This window comes from Camelus dromedarius, chromosome X (genome assembly GCF_036321535.1).
Source record: "Camelus dromedarius isolate mCamDro1 chromosome X, mCamDro1.pat, whole genome shotgun sequence".
Classification (NCBI taxonomy): Eukaryota; Metazoa; Chordata; class Mammalia; order Artiodactyla; family Camelidae; genus Camelus; species Camelus dromedarius.
In genome coordinates, this window is record NC_087472.1 from 33977336 (window position 1) to 33997648 (window position 20313).

Below are 20313 nucleotides of genomic sequence, written 5' to 3' on the forward strand. Positions count from 1 at the left end.
ACTCTGTGAAATAAGTGCTGTTATCCCCATTTTACAAATGAGATTACTGAAGCACAAGGATATTAAGTAACACATCTAGACTCTGGCAACACTACAGTTTGAACCCAAGCAGTTTGAATTTGATAGGAGTATGTGCAAAGTGACAAAAAGACAAACACACAAAGGGAGTTAGGGGCACCTATCTTCCACAAAATGGCACAACGAAGAGGAAATCCAAGTAGACTTCACAATACAGGTGGCATCTGATGACATTTGAAGGACATAATAGTTTGTCAGGGCAGAAAAGTTGTCTAAGCACAGTAAACCGCATGAGCAAAGGCATAGTGCTATGAAAGTATATGATATATTTTCAGAGCTATTTGTACTGTTCTTGGAACCCCAGAATGCACTGGTGTGGAGTAATAAAAGATAAAGCAGAATAGCCAGCTTACAGATAGTTGTAAAAGTCTTTGAATGTTACTATGTGCTATGGATTGAATTGTGTCCTCCCCCCACCTCTGCCAAATTCATATGTTGAAACCCCAACACCCAAAGTGATTGGTATTCAGAACTAGAGCCTTTGGGAGGTAATTAGGTTTAGATGAGGTCACTTGAGTGGGGCCCTTGTAATGATATTAGTGCCCTTATACAAAGAGACACCAGAGAGCTTGCTCTGCTTACTTTCTCTCCCTGCCATGTGAGCACAGTGAAAAGGCAGGCGTGTATAAGCCAGAAAGAGAGCTCTCACCAGAAGCCAACCTTGCTGGCATGTCTGGCATGCTCAGACTTCCAGTCTATAGTATTTTGTTATGGCAGCCCAGGCAGACTAACACACCATGAAATTTGGACTTTATTTAGTGGGCAGTAGAGTTCCTAACCCCCGCATTGCTCAAAGGAACTCAGTGTTGTTCAAGAGTCAACTATAGTATTGATAGGAGTTAGACAGTGGTCAAATGTGGTATGTAAGGGGGAAACAGGTGTCACATTTCTAGCTTGGGTGACTAGGTGAATGGTGATGCATTAATCAAGATATGGGAAGGTAAAATGGTTTATATCTGAATGGTAGTCTTAGAGATGGTTTTTATTTCTTTTTGCTCATCTGAATTTCCTATGTTTTTTACAATCACTATTACTTTTGGAATGAGAGTAAACAAAGGGTGGTTTTGTTTGTGCTTGGGGGTCAGATTTGGAATGCAAAATAAAGAAGACAAAGTTCCATGAGAAAAATGTTAAGTTTGGGTTATATTGAGTTTTGAAGTGCCTGTAGAAAATCTTGTTGAATGTGTCCAGCAGGCTGTTAGAAATACAAATCTATATGGAATTCAAAGACAGAGACTGGGATGTTGATTTTCAGAGTGGGTGTTTACTCTCTTTAGGGGTTAGAATATACTATCACAGAGTGCTGGCTTTGCATCAGGCTTGGAATGAAGTAGCACTGTTTTTAGGTGGCATGCATATGTTTGGAGAGGGGAAGGTGTTGAGGGGGATACTAGGAAACTTGCAGAAATGGAACTAACTGAGCACAGACTAAATGACCCACGGGAGGGACTCAACAACAGAGACAGAATTCAGAGACACTGTAAATTCTCACTCCAGTTCCAGGCTAGGTATTGAAAACCAAGAATAATCAGCTCAATGAAATGAGGCTGAAATTGTGGCATGGCTTTAGAGATACAAACAACAATGATGGGGAAGCTAAAAAGCTGTCACAGAAATAAGGTGGGAAGAATGGGAACTTGCCTGCACCTGAGAAGCAAGGATGACTAGGTACCTGACCTCTCGGGTGCAGCTCGGGAGTATCGAAAAAGGAATTTTAGGTATCAAAGTTATGTAGGGAGATAGCCTGGCTTCCCCATAGGCCTATTGGTAGCAGGAAGGGGGATGGGTGCAATAGATCAGTGGATTTCCACTTTCACCCATAGGTGTTTAACATCACACTCTCTAAAATCCAAAATTGAATTGGGCTGTGTTTGTTGATATTCTGCCAAATGGCCCATCAATTGTTCTGGGAGCAGGGACAAGCCTGCAGATAACTTGATACTTCTTTTGAGCTGCAATAGATACATAATATTTTGGTGCTCCTACTATAATGAATCTATATTGATAAGGGGACATTCTGTTGTGACTTTAAAAATAAGCCAATGTCTGTTTTTATTTTTCATTGTCACCTCCTCACTGGGATATGAGCCTTACTCCGTCTCTGAATCTCACTGAGAATGGGGTGAGAGTCAGGGATGGGATAGGAGTCCATCACCATCTGGCAGGCACAACCAGAAATCACGTTTATCACATGTATTCATCTCAGAAAGGACTATCAATCATTCTGAGCAAAGTGTCTGCACATCCTCTGAGAATTCACTTGTTTCTTGAATGGTGTGCTTCTCAAATCCTTGTTTCTCTCCTAAGGTTAAAACAGTCATATTCATCTACTTCTAATGAGTAAATAGATTTGGCTGCTTGATAATGGAATGGATTCTCTTTTCCATTTAAAATTCTGGAGGATGGACACCTTTTTTTTTTTTGTAGGCTTTCCAATTATGCTAACCTTATTTGATTGGTTATATATCAGACTGTGTGGCAGAGAGAAGGATATTTGAGCTGTATTACAATTCCTTATTATTACCTCCAGGCAGCACAGTAAACCAATTAAATTTCTAATAGTTCTCTGAGTAATATACATGTATTTATAGTTAATATCATAATATTTTTTCCATAATGATGGTAGGGGGATGAATACCCCCTCAAAAACTAATTTAATTGTGTAGACTTAATATATTTCTGGTTATGAAAGTTATATATATTTAAAATTTTAAATAATACCAAAATTAGTAGACTTGAAAATAAAAGTCCCCCATAATGAGAAAGACAGATAGATAGCTAGACAGAAATTAAGAGAGAGGTGTGAGGGGAGAGGGAGTTTGAGATGGGCTTAAGGTCAGGGATTAAATAAGGTTGAAAGATGTCTTACACATATTACTTAGTAATAAAATCAGTAATTTTACATTTTGATGATATCATTTTGAGGAGGTTTCATCAAATATTTTAATTACATGGTCCAGAATCCTTGAACTCAGAACTGGCAGAAACGTCTGAATCCATGCAAGCAGATTCACAGATTGACCGGAGAAAGTACAAGTATTTGAGGAATGGATAAAGGAAGAGGAGCTGAGAAGGATATCCAGAGACAGGGAAATCCATAATAGTATTTACTGCTGTAGAGAAGTAAACCAGGATTTGGGTGCAGAAGGAACCTTTAGATTTGTTGACTAAGAAGTCTTTGGTGACTTTTGGAAGAGAGCAGCTTCAGAGGCATGGTGGGGACCAACAGTGGGTTGAAGAATGCTGAGAAGTGGATAGGAAGTGAGGAAGAGAAGGCAGCAAATATAGATTGTTCTTTGAGGAAGCTGAGCAGTGATGAGGAGATGGCTGTTGAGGAGGAGGCCAGATTTAAGGTTTTGGGTTTTTTTTTAGGATAGAAGAGACTTTAAGAATGCTTTTCTGTTGATGACAAGAACCCATTCATTTACTCATATAATATTTATTGAGGGCCTACATGTATCACTAGACTTAATGAACAAATCTTAAAGAAGTGGTCATGGTATGGGTCCCTAGGGGACTTTTAGAAATGGGTGGAGGCATTTTAGGTTACAGGATGTTACTGCCATTAATGACATTTAGTACTCACAGGCCAGGGATGCTCTAAATCCTGCAATAAGAGGGACAATCCTGAAAAATGAAAAGCTGTCCTGGATAAAATTAGAAAAAGAGAGACTGAAGACATGAGGGTGAGCACTCAGCAATATTCCACCCTATTTATTACTCCTTCCTTCAAGAAACACTTTTTCTCTTTTCTTTAATGACCTCACTCTCACCTAGTTTTCCTCCAAAATCACTGGGCATTCTTCATCTCCTTTGGTCCCATATCACTGGCTCTTCTCCTGCCTGAAATTCTCCAGGTCTCTGAAAAAGATCATTTTTTTCTATTCTCTTTCCATTTAGACACATGGCTTTAAATATTATTTAGCCCTCTATTCTTGACCTCTCCCATGAGCTTCAGATTCATATAACCAACCACTTACTTGATATCTTCCACTTGTTTAATAGGCAACTCAAACCTAACATGTCCAAAACAGAACCCTTGTCTTCCCCAAACCTTTTTTTTTTTTTTAACTGATCTTCCTCATCCCAGGAGATGGCAACAACATTCACCCAATTGTGCAACCTAAAAACCCAAATCATTCCTCATTCTGTTTTGCTTTAAAGCCGTATGTCTTCTTGGCTCTACTTTCAAAATATATTCTCAGTCCATCTAATTGTCACTACCACAACTCCCATCATCTTTCAAACGACCATCATCTCTCACCTGGACCATTATGATCCTGTCTAGATTCAACTCCCTCCTTCCACTCTTGCTCCTTTGCAACCTTTCCACAGTGTTTAGATAGATCCTTTTAAAAAGTAAATCAGGTTGCATCACTTCTTTGCTTAGAATCCCCAATGGCTTCCTATTGCACTTGGAACAAAATCCAAACTCTTTATCTTGATCTATGAGGCCCTATATGATTTGATCCCTACCAATTTTTCAGTTTCATCTAATACCACATTTTCTTCCTTATTTGTTATCTTCTAGCCACCCTAGCCTTCTTTCTCTTCCTTCGATATGTCGAGTTATTTCCTGGTTCTTGCTGTTCATTCCAGTTGGAATGTTCTTCCTTCAGTTGATAATTTTACCTCCCATTTCTTTCCTGTTTATTTACGTGAGTTAGACCTCTAGAACTATATTTCATAATAGTAGTAAATTTTGGTATTATTTCTTATTTCTCACTTATTTAGAATGTTTCTGGTGTTTCCACATCCAGTGTGATACTGATTTTTGGGTTGTTGTGTGTTAAGGAACTATTCATCTATTCTGATTTTATTAAGAGTTGTAAGCAGGAATAGATGGTAAATTTGATCAAATGCCTTTTTAACATTTGTGGAGATCATATAATATTTTTACTTTTGACCTATTGGTAAATTAAATTAAATTTCTTAATATTGAAACATCTTGGCATTAATTCACTAATTCATTTACTCAACAAATATTTATTGAGTGCCTACCATGTGCCAATTACTGTTCTAAGCACTGAGATACCGTAGTAATAAACAAAACACAAATACCACTACCCTTACAGAGCATGCCTTCTAGTGGGAGAGCTAGATAACAAAATAAATGCATAAATTTTATTGTACGTTGGAAGGCGATTAATGCTATGAAGGTGAAAAGAGCAAGGGGAAGTGATAGGGCAAGTACTAGTGTAGGTAGTGACTGCAATTTTAAATAGTGTGGTCAGGGAAGACCTCACTGAGAAGGCAATATTTATGCAAAGGCTTGAAGGAGATGAGGAAGTGAGGCTAGGATGTTGAAAAGGTTATCTAAGTGGATATTTAAATCACCAATATTTAAGACAGCAGTTAATGTTAGAAATATCAATAGAGAACAAAGAACTATTCTTAGAGAAATTGGGGTGGGAGGTCTGACCCCGGAATTGGTAGATGGTTGCAACAAGAAGGAAAATTAGTGATATAACGTGAAGACATGAGGCTTATTTTAAAAAGCTGGAAAGAAGGGGCAGGCCCAGTGATATAAGGGGGTTGGGAGGGAAAAAAACAGGCATAAATTGAGAAGACTGTAAGGGAATCATGTCTTCATGGGAGATCTAGATTTCAGTTAAACGAAGAAGTTGCAGAGAATATTCAAAGACGCTTATGAGGTAAGGGATGTTGAACTGTGTATTCCAGAGGACCTAATGGAATGGTTTCATGAGTTGGTAAGTGGTAAGAAATGGAACCAAAATAGGAAAAATGGAGACCAGATGGTAACTATTAGGTGATGAGGAAGGACTTGGAAATCTGAGGCTTCTTGTGTTTGTTGTCAAATAGAGATCAAAGTATAATGAATTTAGTTCTGGTAATCCCAAGATAGCTAATAGTGGTAAGGCTGCATTTGAGGATGAATGTGGGTGCCAATAGAAGTATGAAGGTTCTGTAAATGAGTGTTCTTACTGCAGAATGAGCTGAGCTTACTCTTGACTCCTATGAGAAGGGAGGAATCATGTTTCCATGATCTTATGAAACAGGCATGGCAATATAGTTCTGGAATGTTTCACAATGGTAACATTATAGAAAATATATTCATTAATTTAAAAAGATATCTATTGGTTTTGTGTTCTAGTTTTGGAGAACATATACTTCTATATTTTTATTCTTCAGAGGTAAATTTTTATGCAATTTGAAAGTAGGGGGATCCATCCCCTTTAATTTTTTTCATTTTCCTATAGAATATCATTGCTCATGAGTTTTATAAAATACTTATTATGGCTGCAATGGAAAAAAATCTCACATGTGTTTCTATAGTTAAACAATAGGAAATTAAATTACTGAAGCAATTCAGAATGAGACCTACCCAAACTTTTTCTGTTAATCAGAATTTCTTAATGTTGTTATGTTTCAAATGGAAACTCAAGTTGCATTAATTTCTTTGGTAAGAATCAGATATATTGAGGGTGGTTGCTCTATTCTGTCAAAAAAATTTTTTACAATATTTAGAACCCACAAATTAAGTAAGAATATCTTCCAAATCATCGGGCCAAATTTTTCTGTATATCTTTACCTTCACAAAAATTTCAGTAAATAGCATAGACTGGCCAAACTGCATACATAAGATATATTTCACTTACTCTTTTGTTCAGGTATTTAGGAAGTGACAGTTCAGGAGGAAACCTAGAATAGATGATCTCCATGGAACACTTGCTATTTGGCCTTCTCATTTCAATTTTCAAAAAACTTAGAATATGATCATAGGCACTTATCTGAGGAGCTAGGGAGCCTGTATTAATCACTTACAGACTATAGGAACAGAATCTCACTAGGAACCATCTTGTCATATAAATCTATCATAAGAACAAGGCAGTAAATTTAAAACTCAAAACGATAATCTCACATTAATGACTCCACCCTCAAAAGCTTTGGCATATTAAGCCAGCTCTGTTACAGCACATAGAGGAGAATAAATGAAGGAAAATGAAAACAATTTATAAGCATTTTGACCTACATTTACCTATCTCGAGGAAAGCTCCAAAGTGAATTCCTAGAGAGACTAAGTGAGTAGTTTCAACTGCTTGCCTGAAGACAGGCTGAAAGTAGAAGAAGGGATCTCACAAACTTTAAATTAGTGAACTCTTTTCCTGTTACTTTTATTCACAAGGCTAGAGGGCAGAAGTATGAACTGAAGTTAGTGATGGGTACTATGGTAGCTGGCCTTCAAGATGGCCCCCAATGATTCTCACCTCCTGATATTCTTCCCTTTGTGTAGTCCCCTCTCACACTGAACAGGACTGACTTGCATAACCAATAGGATATTAAAAAAATGAAATGTATAATTTCTGAGGCTACATTTTTAAAAAGGCATTGTTTTTGTCTTACACCATTGGATCATTCACTCTGGGAAGAAGACAGCTGTTGTGTTATAAGGACTCTCAGGGAGCCCTAAGTCCTAGGAAGTCCATGTGGTGAAGAACTGAGACTTCTTGCCAACAGCCATGTAAGCGAGCCATCTTGGATACAGATTCACTGGCCCCAGTGAAGCCTTCAGATGTCTGTAGCCAATATCTTGTCCACGACCTCACGATAGACCAAACCCAGTACTACCTAGCTAAGCCACTCCTGAATTCCTAACCAATGGAAAATATGTGAGATAATAAATACTTATTGTTGTTATGAGGTGCAAATGTAGGAGGGGAGCAAGTGAATTGGTTTTGGTTTTACAACAATAGATAACTAATAAACAGTAGCTAATATGTGACAGAACCAGAACTCAAGCCCAAGTGTGACCCCAAAGGTTAATCTCCCAAAAGGTTGAAATTTTCCCAGTGAACTTTTTAGCAGTTTTCCTTAGTTTACTTATTGAAATAATTTTTCTTTGAAATGAATTCAATTCAATTTACATCCCATGTAGAGAGAGGAACATCAGTCCTCTTGTTTGGTCAGTGACATGCTGTATTTACTAATATTGGACAAGTTAGGACTTGGGTACAATCAGTTCAAAGTCAATAATAACCATGTCTATTTTCCAGGTGTTCATTAAAACTATTTCTAAAGAAGTGTGATTCATGTTTCAGGAGGAGTTTTTCTGTTGATTCTTCATTGAATCTTCTATTTTATGAAATATTAACATGTACTATTCCACTTAATTTGTTCCTTCTCCTGTCCCTCCTGTGAAACCATTTTAGTACACAATTTTAATTTCCTCAAGAGGAAAACATTAGAGTTGTTTCTGAATTATCCTTAACTAGAGTTGCAAATGATTTTAAGAACCACTTGAAGTTCTACCTAAAAGTTGTATCTAAATTTCATGTAAGTCACAATTTTTTTCCTTACTCAAATGTCATTTCAACCCTAGGGAGATAATCTTTTACCTTGAAAGATATAAACATTTCAGACTAAAGAAACAAATATTTTTCTCTCTTAGCCCAGGTGAAATGAGTCATCCTGCAACTAAAGAACATCTCAACCCGACTATCAGACCTGAATGTTATTACAGTAAAAATAGGGCTTTCTTGTCCAATAGACTGCTCATTTACTTTGAAGTAGAGCCCCTGTAACTACTTCTTTGAGAAATGTTCTATTTCTCTCCTTAAAAGCATTTCTAATTATGAAGATTTGAATTTTCAAAATATAAATTAGGAGGTAATTCTTTGTTTATTGAAAACATTAACCAAAGGATATATTTAGATAGTAGGACCTCCAGAGCTCTATTTACAAATACTTGTTTATACACAAGTTTTAGATAGTAAAATATAACTCACAGGCATGCATTGGTACACATACTTTATATTGCAAAAGCACTATTGCCTATTTTAAGCTTCTTATAAGGAATTCTAATTTTTCTCACTACTTATTTGATATGTAATTTCTTCAAAACCTGTTGCTTTTGTCCTTGCTATTCCAGTTCTGAAATCACCAGATGTCCAATATTTCAAGTCTTCTAGCTCATTTTACAGAACACTTCATAATTTACCTTAAACTTGGGTTGTTTTTCTTTGTTTATGGAAACTATATGCCATGAGAGAGAGAGAGAGAGAGAGAGAGAGAGAGAGAGAGAGAGAGAGAGATCCTCAACTTCTATCAAAAAGAGAATGAATTAAATTAGCATTAGAGATGAGACTTTGTAGTGTGGTAAAATACACATAGTAAAATTTACCATTAGTGACATTTAGTATGCTTATAATGCTGTGCAATCATTGCCACTATCTAATTCCAGAACATCTTAATCAACCCAAAAATGTAACCGAATTCAAGTCTGGCTGCTTGTTGCTCAAAAGCCACTACTTGAGAGGCAAATGTTGGTGGAAAGGAAAGGTTGCTTTATTTGAGAGGCCAGCAACTCAGGGAGAAGGCAGAATCATATCCAAAGGCTAACTCCGCCCCCACCCCCCGCCAATCAGGGGGCAAGAGATTTTAAAGGGGAGTTTCAGGGTGTGTAGGCAGAGGGAGGAGACTACATGTAGAACAGCATGGTCAGCTCTGATAGTCATCTTGAAATTGGTCATGCAGTGGTCTGATCAGCATCATCTTGATTGATATAAGTACAGTTAATCTTCAACTCCAGGGTCGGTTTCTTCCCATTTCTTTGAGGCCAGTTATTGGAATTGTGGCAGCTTATGTCCTGGCTATGGTCTGGTCATCATGTAGTTAACTTCTTCCACCTGATGGGGGCTTCAGTATCTAGAAACAGCTCAAAAGATATGGCTTAGAATATTATCTATAGTCCTTGAGGAGGAACTAGAGGTCCTTGACTTTGCTTGATAACTAAACTAGTATTTTTTGTCCTGTTTGACTGTTTTTCTTTTCTTTTTGCATTTCCTCACTTTTCTGATTATTTATTCTTTGACAAGTTTTTCTATAGACAAAAGGCAGGCGGAGGACATGGTGGCATCTGTCCTGGGAAAGCCCAATAGGGTCCTGCTCTATTTCAAGAGGAAATCCAAATTCATTAAGCAGTCAATCCTCTTTTCTTCCTCTCCAGCCCCTCTAGTAACCACCAGTCTGCTTTCAGTCTCTGTAGATTTGCCTATTTTGAATATTTCATGTAACAGAATCCCACAATATGTGGCTTTTTGTGCCTGGCTTCTCTTGCTTAGCATAATGTTTTCAAGGGTCATTCATGTAATAGTACTTCATTCTTTTTTATGACTGAGTAATATTCCATGGTAGGGATAGACTACTTTTTTTTTATTGAGTTACAGTCAGTTTACAATGTTGTGTCAATTTTGAGCACAATTTTTCAATTATACATGAACATACATATATTCACTGTTGCATTCTTTTTTCACTGTGAGGTACCACACGATCTTGTATATATTTCCCTGTGCTATACAGTATAATCTTGTTTATCTATTCTACATATGCCTGTCAGTATCTACAGATTTTGAATTCCCATTCTGTCCCTTCCCACCACCCTCCCCTCTGGCAACCACAAGTTTGTATTCTATGTTTATGAGTCTGTTTCTGTTTTGTATTTATATTCATTTGTCTCTTTCTTTTTCTTTCTTTCTTTCTTTCTTTCTTTCTTTCTTTCTTTCTTTCTTTCTTTCTTTCTTTCTTTCTTTCTTTCTTTCTTAGATTCCACATATGAGTGATCTTGTATGGTATTTTTCTTTCTCCCTCTGGCTTACTTCACTTAGAATGACATTCTCCAGGGACATCCATGTTGCTGCAAATGGCATTATGTTGTTATTTTTTATGGCTGAATATTATTCCATTGTATAAATATACCACAACTTCTTTATCCAGTGATCTGTCGATGGACATTTAGGCTGTTTCCATGTCTTGGCTATTGTGAATAGTGCTGCTATGAACATTGGGGTGCAGGTGTCTTTTTGAAGTAGGGTTCCTTCTGGATATATGCCCAGGAGCAGGATGACTGGGTCATGTCGTAAGTCTATTCCTAGACTACATTTTGTTGGTCCATTCATCAGTTGATGCACATTTGGGTTGTTTGTGCCTTTTGGCTATTGTAATAATGCAGTCATAAACAAAAACACTGTGTACATATTTTTGTTTGAACCTCTATTTTTAATATGCTTGTGTGTGTATATATATATTCATACACTCAGGAGTAGAATTGCTGGGCCATGTGGTAATTGAGGTGAGGCAGTTTTAAGTGAAATATAACTAAATCAATAAGTAGTTCCATTTTTGTGCAGGGGTCATATTGTTATTTCTCTTTTGTTATGTTAACAACTTTTCTGGACTCCTACATTTCTGTACAAAATGTGGTATGAGAGTTTATACCAGGAGCCTACAAGATGATATCACCAACCCACACTCAACATGAGAACTAACCATGTTTTATACAAAGTGCCCACTGATTTAAGGCAGTTGAAGGTCTCCAACTCTTCAGGCGCACTGGTATGCACCTTCAAGTAATGAAGATTATAGACATGTCACCGAATTGTTTCTATAATAGTTTTGGAGACACATAGATCGTAGTCATGTTACAGACAGTTGCCTTGAGTCACTCACTAAACTTCTCTGTATCTCAGTTCCTCCATCTGTAAAATGCAGGTAATAATCACTGCTTCTCAAGATTGTTATGAGAAAAGAGCATGGCCTGGCACATAGTTGGCACTTAATAAATATTAGTTCTCATTCCCCCATATTATCTTACACTCTTCAAATTAACTGTTCTTCGAGACAACAGTATTTTTCTTCTCGTTTTCTCTTTCAGGTTAAAATTAAGCTGCCAAATACAAGCCCTTCTGAAATTAAAATCGATATTCAGGAAATGATCCTCGACCTCCGTACTCCTAATAAGTGAGTAAAACTTAGAACTAGAATAATGAATATTATAGTATTCATTAATCTTTAGTCAATATCCTTTTTAAATGTGTACATAGTTATTTTGCATCACTGCTAAAGTCTGAAGAAAAGTGAAAAAGTCAGTTAATTATTCAGAGGTTTGATCTGTAATATAAACATAAATATATTTGTAAATTCCTAGATTTTTTTCTACTTTGTATGCATACATTTGGAGTAGGTTGATACCACCAAAACATAATCCTTGACATTCAGATATAGTTTGCTTATCTGGCAGGAAAAATAATTAAAGATGAAAATCTCTTCAGTTTTAAGTTTTGCATGTGTGTTTTTTTTCTTGTATAATGATGGCATAAGAGAAACAGTATCTTTAAGCTTTCTGGATACTATGGGGCTCTAAGGTTAAATTTGATTATATTCATCTAAAAATCAACAAAAAAGTATTGTCATCAATTACTTAAAAATTCTAACAGCCAGTGTATCACTAGATCCTCAAATTGTGTGAATACATTTAAAAATAATGCAGATGATAATGGAACAATTCAATTAAACATTTTGATATTTTCAAAAGAGTTTTGTCATTACACAAGTTCAAATCATCTTCCCAAAACACAATACATATGGTAAAATTCTGATAAAAATGTTTATCCTGAAACCTGGATAAATCAGTCCTGTCTTTCAAAACTAACTCTATAAGGAAGGAATAGATGGAGCTTGGCATGTGCTAGATAAAATATCTAAATATCTCACTGCTTTGTTCACTTTTCATCTGGATGTATAACAGTGAGCACACTGGTTGATTGCAGTGGTTCTTTCTCTGTAACTCATAAACATTTCAAACGGGGTGTGGGAGCAGTCAGCTGCTGGCACATTCTCTTCCTTCCATTATCAGTACCTGTAATTCTCCTTTGTTGGTCGTAGGGCTTCAAGAAAAAAAAAATTAGATCTCTGGAACAAAAGACTTCTATGTGTAAACAACCCAACATACACACATAGCTTAACGTTGATTTCTTCAGTAGATGCGTTTAACCCAATATGACCTACCGATGAATATATATCAAATATTTTTAATTACTTAATGTGATTTCAAAATGTGATTTGCAGGAAAAAAAATTGTCTCATGTTATAAAAATTACATTCTTTATTCCTACCATTCACTTCAAGGAGGATTGTAATGTTTTCATTACACGTTATTTATGTATTTACTCTCCCACACAACCTTTGCAAGGAAAGTTGGTTAAACGTACAGTCAATCTTCCATGATATTTGTGCGCTTGTTAAAAGCACACACGTATCTACACACCATGGAGTTAATTTCCGTTTCCCTAGCAGTTCTCACTGTCTCCATCAATCTTTAGGCAGCTGCTCTGGCTATGCTGTCATTCCAGATATCTATCAAAGCCCACTAAATGAAAGACTCATACAGAGATACTTTTCCATGTAGAATGTGGGCTACACTAGGTCATTTGGATCTTACTACACTTATACATTAAATGCTCAGTGCAGAAAGGTAATGTCTCTTAAGGAAAAAATTCATTAATTAAGACAGAACGTAGAATTAAGATTTTTTTTTATCACTTTTCCTAAATACTTAAACATTCTTTGGAAGCATACTGTTTTCTGAAATCGTATTACTGGAAATGTGTCTTGTTTTTGAGTCTACTGATATTCACATTTACTTTCCTTAGTTTCTAACTTTGACACCCTGTAACACTATGTTAACTGGCTCCCAGAAAGATAAAAGAATACATTCTGTTCATGTATCTGTAATGGAAAACAGATAAACTTATTTTTACTGAACTGACTAGTAATATCAGTCTGTTGATAGTCAATTGCATTAAAATTATAAATAAAACCTAGTTTTTAGCATTATACAACCAGAATAAACAAAGCAGTTTACTGAATTCTTCATTTTTTAAAACTGGTTGTTTTGGCATATAGATTCCCAACATGGAATAGATAGAAAGGAGGAAAGAAAGGGGAAATTGTGTAATGTCCCAGAATCTCCTGATTTGTCTTCCTATAAGGTTTCATTATTTTTTAGGTGAATTCTAAGAATATCATAAATGAATTCCTTGAGTGTGATTTAAAAAAACACATTCTAAAGATAAATATGAATTAATTTTTGGTTGAGTGTTTCTTTAGATTATTCTCACCTTTGCTTGTGCTCCTCTGATTTAGATTGAGAGTTGGCTGATGTTAAAAGACATCGATACCTTAAAAAAAGTTTTCTAAGTGAAATAGTGAATTGCAGCTCACTAGGTATTTCTGCACTTCCTTTGAAAACAGTTATGTCTCCAATAAGAAACCTTAAAAAGTTCATGTCTGTTTTTAGCCCAGATATGTAAATCAAAGAATTTATTAACTACATAAAATAAAAAGTGCATTATGGAATATGCACAGAACAAGGTTGTCCTTTATTTAAATCTATTCCAAGTAACATCAAATTGAATTCTCTAATATAAACGTAGACATATAAGTCTCTAAACTAGAGTTCACTCTATAGATAATTGTTTTGTTTTTACTGTCATATAGTATTGTTTGCATTTAAATAATTTCTAATGAAAATTAACACTGAATAAACATTTTACCAGTGATTAAACTGGTAACTTCTTAAAAAGCAAATATATTTTCAAAGTAAAAGCAGAGGGATTGGATTTAAATGTTCATTCATATTTTATTATAGTACTAATCTATACTGATTATTGAAATATCATTCATGATGATCTATTTGCTTTTTATTCATTTATTCATTCACTCAATAAACACTTATGAAGTCTTCTGCTAGACACAGGGAGGGGACACCAGTATAAAATACAGTCCTGTTCTTCAGTAAATTGTACATGGTTAAGTATTTGTAGAATTTTATTTTGTTTAAAATATAAATCTCACTTCAGATATCAGACCATAAAACAGACTAGACAAAAGTACTTCCCTTCTTCTAAGAGCACAATTTATACTCAAAATTTTAGTATGTGAAGCACACAACTAACGACTGGACAAAAACACAGGTATAGATGGATCATTCCAGTGGCCACTGTCTCTTTTGAATTTATTTTTCTCTGGACAGAGAAATACACATTATCATTGGAACTCCTTCTTCAGCTGATTATAGTTGTCTTTTAGTGCTATGAAGCTACCACCACTGAGTTTTGCTTTATTTTAAAAGTGAATATATTATCATTTGTAGACTAAGAGATAAAGCAAATCCAACTCTAGCACAATCTATATTGTAAACAGCGTTAAAAAGATGGACTCTAAATATTTTTTGCAGCCGCTTTTTTTGAGATGCCAAATATTACAGGCTATATTAAAATACAATGCAACTTAATTACTTCAAGTGGATGGAGCTGTTTCTCCTACCTCAAATATCTAGAATGAGACAAGAGTAACAACAAATTTCTACTTTAGGTTCCAGAGATATGTGATAAATACTTTCCATGACCCCAGTTTCCTGAACTTAGGTCTTTGCAAGTGAGTGAAGAGGAAATTGATTTTCAAGGGTTTCATTTTCAAATACTAGTCCTTTGTACAGGTATTCAATAAGTATCCCTAAAAATTACCACATTCCTTTACTGATTTGGATCTTACACCTTCTAAAAGAGCTTTTCTGTCCACTTTTTGTAGAGATACTCAAACCTTCTCCACTGAGAATGTGAGGTAACAAGTGTTTCATGTATTTAATTTTCTTCAGATACAGCATGTGCCAACCCCATACATAATTCAGATTCATACCACTATGACAGAATTATGGATGTCTCATCCCAGCCATTCATCTAAAGCATACAGCTATCTAGTAACTGACCCATAAACTGCAAAATACACTCAGGATTCTCTCACAGGGAATTTTTGTCAATGTATAGTAGAAAGAACCAGAAGGAAGCAGAGAAAAGCACTTTCATTGATCTGGTATTGAAATCATTCCAGGCCTGAGTTTCAATAACTACACCCGTAGTAGAGACTCAGCCCAAAGTTGTGTTACCAGAATTATCATAGAATCATTCCAATTTTCAGATTTCTATCAGTCAGCCACATTCCATCTACACATAAATATGACTGGCAACAGACCTATCCAACTGGTTTAAGGTTGCAGTGGTTGTGGTTCTATACCTATAACCCTAGCCTGAGACTATGTTTATATAATGCAAAATGAGGCCAATTAGGAAAAAAGAGGAGTCATCAAAACCACTGCTTGGATTTTTAAGGCCAAAAAACCAGTATACTCTTTGTGTTATTTAGGCATAGTTTTGATCCAGTAGTCATACTGTCTAAATAGTTTTTTGGTTCCTAATAATATTCTACTGGTATATATTGCTTCCCATTGCCTTATTAAAAGTGACATCTTCTTGATATCACTGATTCTAGGTTTTTATTTTGTTTTGTTTTGTTTTGTTTTAGGAAACTGTTGCTAACCCTTCCCCATCCTGTGGAATGCAACAGTGCCAAAGCTTGCTATATCCTTGAAAGTGAGACTCTCGAAGTTACCGTGACTATGAAACGAGAGTTGGATTTTCTTAATTTCTTCTGAAACTGCATGGATAAGGAGGAAACTTGGTAAAACAGCACTGATTAAAAAAACTGAAAACTGAAAAAATTGCTTAATGGTTTCAATCTTCTCTGTATTATTCTGATATATTTCAGAAAGGGCCTATCAATTCTAGTGATATTGTGATCATTTACAGTCATTTCTTTTACTCTAGCAAGAAATATTGTTTTCTCATACTAATAAGCTATTTCATTTTTATAGTGATCACTGGATAGAATTTACAGGTTAACCAATTAGATTACTACATGGTCAATTAAATAACTGAAATATGACCGTGAAATAGTTGGTCCACTTGTTTCAGTGGTCTAAAGAACTTAAGCCAATTGATTATAACATGATACAATCAGTTGCATAGCAATTGGTCATTATTATCACCAGAAAAGTTTATTCAGTTTCCTTTTTTGTTGTTGATTTAATCAAATGATTTTGACTGTTCTCTGTTTAGGCTCTCACTATTGTTATAGAATATATAAATAACAAAGGATTATAAATAGTCTGATGCACCATACTAACGACATGTTTTGCTTGAATAAGAAATACTCTTGAGCACACAGTGTTATTTGGCTTCCTCAGTCCTGCTTTCAGTGTTTGGATCTATTTAGGTTAAAAATATTTTTCCTTTTGTGCATTAATAATTATTAACAATGCCTTTGTGAGTACTGTGTTTATATTTAGTAATTGAATTCCTTGACATTTAAAAGGAATATAAAGAAAAGTGTGGTGCATTTACAAATCCTGTTTTCTCTCATTTCCTATATTTATTCTTAATTAGACATACTTAGTTTTATGAATTATGCCAATGTATCCTGCCTCTTCTGTACTGTATTGAGTAAGTTTATTTTAGAATTATTTATGAATAAATTATATTTAAAAACTTGTGTGACTTGGTCTCACGTATCATTGTAGAACTCTGGACTTACCTGGGAGTAAATTTTGAAAAGAGATGAATAACTGAAAGATGTTTATTGCTCCTATGTGAACTCTTAAGGGACTAAATGTTCAAACATATTTTCTAGATTTAACTATGCAGACAACAGCCAAGCATCTAGTTTGTGACTATATAGAATAGAAGGAAAAGACTGAGATTTTGGAAAAAGTGATTGTGTTAAAACACCAAGCTCTTGTAGAGAATTTGACTTTGAAATTACCAAAATGACTTTCTTCTTTGAGGGCAAGAGTTGCGGGTGAGATTAACTGAAAGGAAGTTAGTGTCTGTGAGTTTAAGTCCGTGGTGTTACAGGATCAAAAGAGTGTCCTGCTTTGCTTTCTTAATATCTTTTTAAAAGGCCATATTTTAAGAATTTCAAGTTACACCCTAAACTGTAAACTCTAGAGCAAGCATGACCGGTTACTAATATTTTTCTTCCCTAGAAAGCAACAGTGAGTCAGTGAAAAATATGTCTCTTTTTCCTATATATTGGCCCTAATTACAGAGACCATCATTAGTCAAGCTGACTGAATGTGTACAAGTTGTCCCTGGAAGAGAGCATAGAGCATATCCAAGCCCACTTGAATTGGGCTTTGGTTATGTGGCACTGTATTAATGCAACAGAGCTTTAAGACAATGAAATGTGATCCAGTAATTTATACCCATCTACAAATCATCCTACTTCACTGTCCTTGGCCTCAGAAGTAACAACTTTGTTGTTGTTTTGTTTTTAAGCTAATTCACAGGACTTTCTTTCTTTAAAGAGGAATTGTCCACTAAAGCAAATGGAGAAAAAGAGAATGCAAAAGGAAATTTGTCTTCTCAGAATTTTTCCATGAATCTGAGCATTACCAGGAGAACTGGGAGTTAAAACCGCCACTGTGGCATATCACTAGCCTTCTCCTTCAGGAACTTCTTTACCTCACTTTTTGGTTCTATAACCCCTAGTAGCATTTGTGAGGATTCAGTCACTCATTTATGCATTCTTTCAACAAATATCCACTGAGCATTTACCACATTCCTAGCACTATGTTATGTATTGCGGACATAGCAATGAGCCAACTGGATGTGGTCCCTGTCCTTGTGGAGCAAGTAGTTTAGTGGTGGAGACCAACAATAACCAAATAAACACATAAACATAGATTTTCAAGTTTATTGTTACTATGAAGGAAAAGAATGGGTGCTTTGAGACTATCAGCGAACCCAAACCCAGTCTGGGGAGGGAGAGCAGAAAAGGTTTCCCTAAAGATTTTGTACTTCAGCTGAAACATGGAGAATACTAGGACTTAGCCAGGCAAAGAGAGTGTTAGGGGAAGGAGAGCAGTGGGGCTTCTAGGTGCAAGGCATAGCAAATGTGAAGACCCATGAGAGAAAGAATTTAGAGAGTAGAGTTCAAGGAAATGAAAGCCAGTGTGGTTGGAACAGAGTGAATCTGGCAAGTGTGCCTGGAGGTAAGATTGGAAATGTAAGCTGGAGCAATGTCATGTAGAACCTTGCAGGCTAAGTTTAGGAATTTGAATTTTATCCTAAGTGCTTTGAGAAGAGAATGTATGAGGAGGCAAGAATGGAAATGGGAGGCCAGTTAGGCTATTGACTAGCCCAGGCAACTTATTTTTCTGCACATTATCCTAAGTAAAATTCATTGTTGAATTTTTTCTAATTAGAAAAAAAAACATGCTCACATGCTCCAAGCAGGAAACTTTAATAATACAGAAAAATTCTTTAAAAATAAAGCAAAGTTTAAAATCAACTGTAAGCCAACAAACCATAAATAACCACTCTTAACCATTCTGAGTGCCTCTTTCCAAAGTTTTTTTTTCAATGTATAACATAGATCTTTTTTTTTTCCCAAATGGGATGATATCGTGCAAACTGGTTTTATAACCTTTCTTTTAATTTCCAAGTATATTCTTTTTTATCTTTTTGTTTCTGGGAATTCTAATTTTATTGCATTGTGATAAAATAATGTGATAAATGATTGATGTGTATTTTTAAAGAATAAGTATTCTGTAATTATTTGGTACAGAATTATGTATTATATATATAAACTCAAGTATTTTTTATTTTGTTGTTCAGATCTTCCACATTCTTGTTAATTTTTGGCCCACTTTCTCTACCAACATGAAGAGGTGTATTAAAATTTACCACCGAAGATAGATTTGTTGGTATCTCCTTGTAATTCTGTCAATTTTTTCTTTATACATTTTAAGGTAATACATTTAGGTGCAGACAGATTTTAAATTGTTCTTCTTCCTGGGGGATTATTCCTTTTATCACTGTTCTGTGACACTCTTTATCCCGAATAATATTTGTTGCTTTAAAGTATGTTTTGCTTAACAATAACATAGCTACATCAACTTTGGTTAGTATTTGCCTGGCATGTCTTTTTCCATCACTTTCCATGCTTTTATGTTTTAGGTATGACTTTTATGAACAGAGTGTATATAAATTTTAGGCTTTTAAATGCCACAAAAATTCTGTCTTTAAACTCACAAGTTTTAGTCTAGTTACAGTTATTGTGATTAATGATACACATGGATTTATTTACATCACCTTATCATGCAATTTCTCTCTTATTCTGCTTTTTTATATGCTTTTATTCCTCCTTTCTTGCCTCTTTTCCTATTAGTTAGTTTTCAAAATTCTTTTTTCCTCTGACTGGTTTGGAAGTTATATATACTTTTTTTTCTTCAAATGTCTAAAGTTTCTCAATAATTCTACCTTCCCTTAAAGTTTAGGGATTGCTTTAGTAATTGCTTCCCTTAAAGCAATTCAAAGACATAGGAAGTTTTAACCAAACCATGTCCCTCCAACTTTGTTTTCATACCCCTAAATTATTCATCATCCTTATTATTGTTTTTTTTTTTTTTACAACCAATGCTTATTTAGATCTACCTACATGTTTACCAGTTCTTCACTCACCATTCCTTTTTCCACATCAGTGTTTCCTTTTGAAGTACATACTTCAGTATTTTTTTCAGCAAGGGTTTGTGAGTTCTTG

General features: G+C 35.3%; 1 protein-coding gene across 1 annotated transcript in view; it reads left to right on the forward strand.

The window, feature by feature from the left end:
* DNAAF6 (dynein axonemal assembly factor 6) overlaps window positions 1–16824 on the forward strand; it is a 36233-nt gene extending 19409 nt beyond the window's left edge. The window contains exons 6-7 of the mRNA XM_010987563.3: window positions 11750–11835; window positions 16237–16824. Of these exons, the coding sequence (XP_010985865.1) occupies window positions 11750–11835; window positions 16237–16366 (216 nt within the window). The 3' untranslated portion in view covers window positions 16367–16824. The remainder of the gene's footprint in view (window positions 1–11749; window positions 11836–16236) is intronic.
* The last annotated feature ends 3489 nt before the right edge of the window (window positions 16825–20313 follow it).